The following is a 4,597-nucleotide window of genomic DNA, read 5'->3' as shown; positions in this document are numbered from 1 at the left end:
TTTATCAGAAATATCTCTCATTTATTTTTCAATTGTTAGTTTTTCAGATTTGTGTGTCTGTAGATATATTTGTAGATGCATACAGATTAACTCAGAAAACAGGAAACATACCGTTAGTATAAATTCTAAACCCTGAAGCTCAGTACAGTTGGGTTATTTCGTGTGAATTCTTTAAAGATATAATTCTAAAGCTGAAGAGCTGGTTTCAAAGTATCCGAAATCAGAATCTTGGAGCAATTGTTGGTAGGTGGTTGCCTTTTACGCTGATACTCCCAACGAAATTCTTACCTCACCCATAATAGGAAAAATGGGGGAAAAATTATGTCACATCGCCGTAAAAGGTCAGCTCTCACCATAATAGGAAATATTGAAAAACTCACGTCAAATCAGGCTATGTCCTACCAAGCCAGTTTAGATAAATGTTATTTTGTCCTACAGCGCTCCTCTGTGGCAAGTTATTGTACGACGCACCATATTCCAGACACGAATACGCATGTGTGACCGAATGGAAAACCAGGAAGTCTTCTCAAATAATGAAATAATCTCTTGTGTGCTCTCATCTGCAAACCAAAGAGGATGACGTTTACGTAAGGCATTAAAAAAAATAATAATAATTTTAGCATGTCACAGAAATACTGTAAAGTAATATGCGCGGTGGCGATTTAATGAAAAAGAATTTCCATGATTACGGTTCACCCATAGACAACTGCTGCAAGTGGGTATGAAGTTTAGCTTAGCTAGCGAGCCATCGAAATGAGCTGCTAAATATTTCGAATTTTGTTTTATGAGTTAATTTTGCCCCTAACAAAATGTACAAACAAACACGAAGACACGTACAATTCGATCGGTGTCAGTCATCAGTATTTGCAACATAAGTGTAAAAATATTTGTTGATGTAACGGAACTCAGTCTCTGTGATTGTTCATCATAATGTAACTCTAAATTTAGATGCGTTCGTTGACTGAGCAACTAGGAAATACAGGAGGAGACGACAAAAGTGAAAATGCCTGCCCGAAACACTGTAACAAGTGGTATGCCCAGCAGTAAAGTCAGGTACTCTAAGCTGGCAAATGATGACAACGGTTATATAGACCTCCAGGTAAGGCTCCCACATGCAAGATGTCACATGTATTAATAGCCTTTTCACATTTGCAAAAGTCGCTGTCAACATAGCGAAACGAATTCTGACCGCTACTTTGTAGTTTTGTTCTCTTGTTAGTGTGTCACGTAGGCTTGGTGGTCATTGTGTTGCACTATTACGTTGTGCAGCGAGTCAGTTTTTAATCACAATTCCTCTGTCGTCTCCTGTCGTTTTAGTTCAAGAAGAGCCCACCCAAAGTTCCATACAAGGCTATTGCCTTAGCGGTGGTCCTGTTCTTAATTGGCTCTCTTTTGATCATTATCGGGGCTCTTCTCTTAGCTGGATACTTTGAAGTCACAGTAAGTACCAATGTCCATACCATACACAGTGTTTGAATTTGTTATTGTACATCAAACCTTTCTTAATATTGGTGCATTCAACGTTATTTCCAGTTATTAATGTATGAGCAGTATGTTGACTAATTACAGACAGTGGTTTAGTATAAATTACACTATCACAAATACCAAAAGGCTTTAAAATATCAGGTCACTCATTAATTTACTGTATTGAGACGGTAGTTGATAACTGGAGCTACACTTGAAGTGTACAGGTCATACAATTATTTAAAAACCCATGTAGCATTTGTATAGTTCATGATGTCACTTCACTAATAAATAACTCTGTAAGTGTAATGCAGTGCAACACTATATATTGGCTGGTTGGAATGTATATCTCGGACTGATACCTGTACCTTTGGTTGGTGGACTGCTTTAAAAAAAAAAAACCTGAAACCTCTCTAATCATAAAGCGAAGCCTTGGCCTTTGACGACAATAAGTAACACATGCTGCTCTTAGGAGGCGTAGAGCCGTCAGCGATTGGACCCTGCCGTTAGAAAAACACCTGATCCCTCAAATAATCCCAGTCCGACCCGGACACGCTTTTCCTAGAAATGTCCTCGGCATATTGCTTGCCCTGGCTCTGTGCTCAGTCCAGATGGCATTTCACTCTCAGCTCTTTAGTCGCGTTTAGGGGCCTTAAGTCACGTTTAACATCAGAGACAGGAAGGTCAACATGCTTTCTGCATTTAAGGTGGTGAAATTCCCTGTGATAATCCAGACCAGGGTCAGAATATAAAAGAGCATTACTCTCACATGTTAAATACACTAAGTAAACCTAGTCGTTTATCTCAGCCGTAAACCCCCCCCCCCCCTCCCCCAGCATGGACAGTGACAGTTATCTACATTATCTTGGTCATTTTAAGCCTTGACCATTATGCAGGAGTAGCCTGAAGGTATATTTACTTCATCCAATTGGATTGCTTTAAACCTTGCTGCCAATGAAGCGCCATTAAAGCACTTTTTGAAATCCACTGGAATTTTCTTCTTTTTTTTTTCCTATAGAAATATTGCTTAAAAAGTATCTCAAACAGTACATAGAACAATGGTACTAAATATCATAGGTTACATAACATTATTTACATTATTACATTTACATTATACATTCATTTCATACCTTATTAGCAGATGTGTTAATGTTAACCTGTTCTTTATCTTTAAAGCACCGCGATCGCACTGTCCCCATCCTAATCATTGGGATTCTGGTCTTCCTCCCTGGATTTTATCACCTGCGAATCGCTTACTACGCCTCCAAGGGTTACCGTGGTTACTCATACGATGACATCCCCGACTTTGACGACTGAGTCACTGCATCAGCAGCTTGGAAAATCACAGAAAGCTGAGATTTTTCCGGAAAATGAGTGCAAAGAGCTGTGCTCACCTCAAGTCCGATCATTTCGTGAGTTTAAGGCTCATGCTCTATGAAATGATGGGATAAAACAATGCATGAAAACAGCTTACATTCTGAAGTATTAGTGTTTCATGTAGTAATTTGAGCTTTTACTGTGACAAGTTTGAAATTTTGTGACTTTTGTTGAAGTTATAAGATGAGTATGATTTGGCTTTACCCCACATTTTGAAAAGATTTATACCTCTAGCATTTGAACTGCTATTTTAGCATACTTTAGGCAATAACATTTTGATGAAGACTGAAAAACCCAGAAAAGCATAGAATGTATGAGCACATATTTAATTTATTCAGTGTCTCTTTGATATAACTACATTTTCTAGTAGTGTCGTCTTTCAGAGAAATAAATATGGAAAGCCTTTCATAATGATCATATTTGTTCTGGCTGAGTCAAATTTAAGATTTAGTGAGATTCGTGTAAAGTATAACTAATCTGAGCTCTATCAAACTAGGAATGTGCAATGCAACAGTGATCACCAAAATGGACAGTATCTCAACTGTTCTTGGTCAAATATCAGTGATACATTCCAGAGGAATTTCTCAGAATGTCATATGATAAATATGAATCCTTTGATCCCTCTATGTGGTCTTTCCAAGCACACTGGCACATAAGTATGGACAGTGAATTAAACTCAGCGTGCGAAAGAATAGTGTGCAAAGCGGCATCTCTGCAAAAAAAGGTAAATGTAGAATTTTCATTTCTCTTGGTTGAAAGTTCAAAGCTGCTGATACCAAGTGATGAAATCCCTCTCTAACATTTTGATATTGTAGCCCTAGAGCGTGTCTCACAGACAAGATTGATGATGAAAATGTTAAATTTTGATGGAAAATATTCTGTCTCATTGTGTTTATGCCACTGTTGTTGTGGGTGACGCTTACAAATCCATGTGATAGGTCTAAATAAAGGTTTAACTGATTTTACATGCGTATGAATCGTTTTTGTCAATGGTTTCATCACTAACACTTTTAATGTTTGCCTGTTTGGATTAAAAAAAAAAACAGGAAAACAATATGAGAATATGTATGAACTGATGCGGAGTTGGGAAGTTCTCCTGCCTTCAGAACAGCCTCAGGCTAGTTTGGGTAACAGTTGTAAAGTGAAGGTTCAATGATGTTTATGATTGGGGAGTTGCTGCAAGCTGATTTACTCCATCCAGCTGTTCATGGACCCACTCTTTAATCTGTCTAGCGGCATTTATGGTGCTATTATGGTCTTGGAATTCGGGAACGTCTTGAGGAAAGAATGTTTGCACCGTAGAGTGCACCTGGTCACCTATAATGGTTTTGGTCCTAATTCTGCGGCACGAAGTAATAATTGGACCAAACGACTCCTAGACAAAATTGCCCATACCAGAATAGGTCCACTGCCCCGTCTATATATGACAGGCAGTATGGTTTCAAGGCATTCTCCATACAACCTGTCCAATGTAGAAATAAAGGGGTGAAAGATGATTGATACATCACATTGTGTTGTCTTTTTATACTGCACAACACTTCAGGTTTGATGCTTATTACACACAGTTATGACACTGGTCTTGGCGACTAGTGATTTTTAAATTGTATGTTCGTTTTTATTGTAAAGTATCTTTCATGGCAGAAATATGTTTATAATGAATATTGAAATAGGCTATGAAACACCCGTAAAATCATTCTGTCATTTTATTATTTTACTGCAGTATGATACTTCAATAGGTTTTTTTTTTCATTTGATG

General features: G+C 37.9%; 1 protein-coding gene across 1 annotated transcript; it reads left to right on the top strand.

The window, feature by feature from the left end:
- Positions 1 to 505: 505 nt before the first annotated feature.
- tmem230b (transmembrane protein 230b) lies at positions 506 to 3,797 on the top strand. Its single transcript, XM_030774832.1, has 4 exons — positions 506 to 587; positions 949 to 1,099; positions 1,318 to 1,440; positions 2,641 to 3,797. Exons 2-4 carry the CDS (start codon positions 1,004 to 1,006, stop codon positions 2,779 to 2,781), a joined length of 360 nt encoding a protein of 119 aa, XP_030630692.1. The 5' UTR covers positions 506 to 587; positions 949 to 1,003; the 3' UTR covers positions 2,782 to 3,797.
- The last annotated feature ends 800 nt before the right edge of the window (positions 3,798 to 4,597 follow it).

The sequence above is a fragment of the Chanos chanos genome, chromosome 1 (assembly GCF_902362185.1).
Source record: "Chanos chanos chromosome 1, fChaCha1.1, whole genome shotgun sequence".
Taxonomy (NCBI): Eukaryota; Metazoa; Chordata; class Actinopteri; order Gonorynchiformes; family Chanidae; genus Chanos; species Chanos chanos.
The sequence above is the reverse complement of the archived record's forward strand: the minus strand, read 5'-3'. Positions and strand labels throughout refer to the sequence as shown.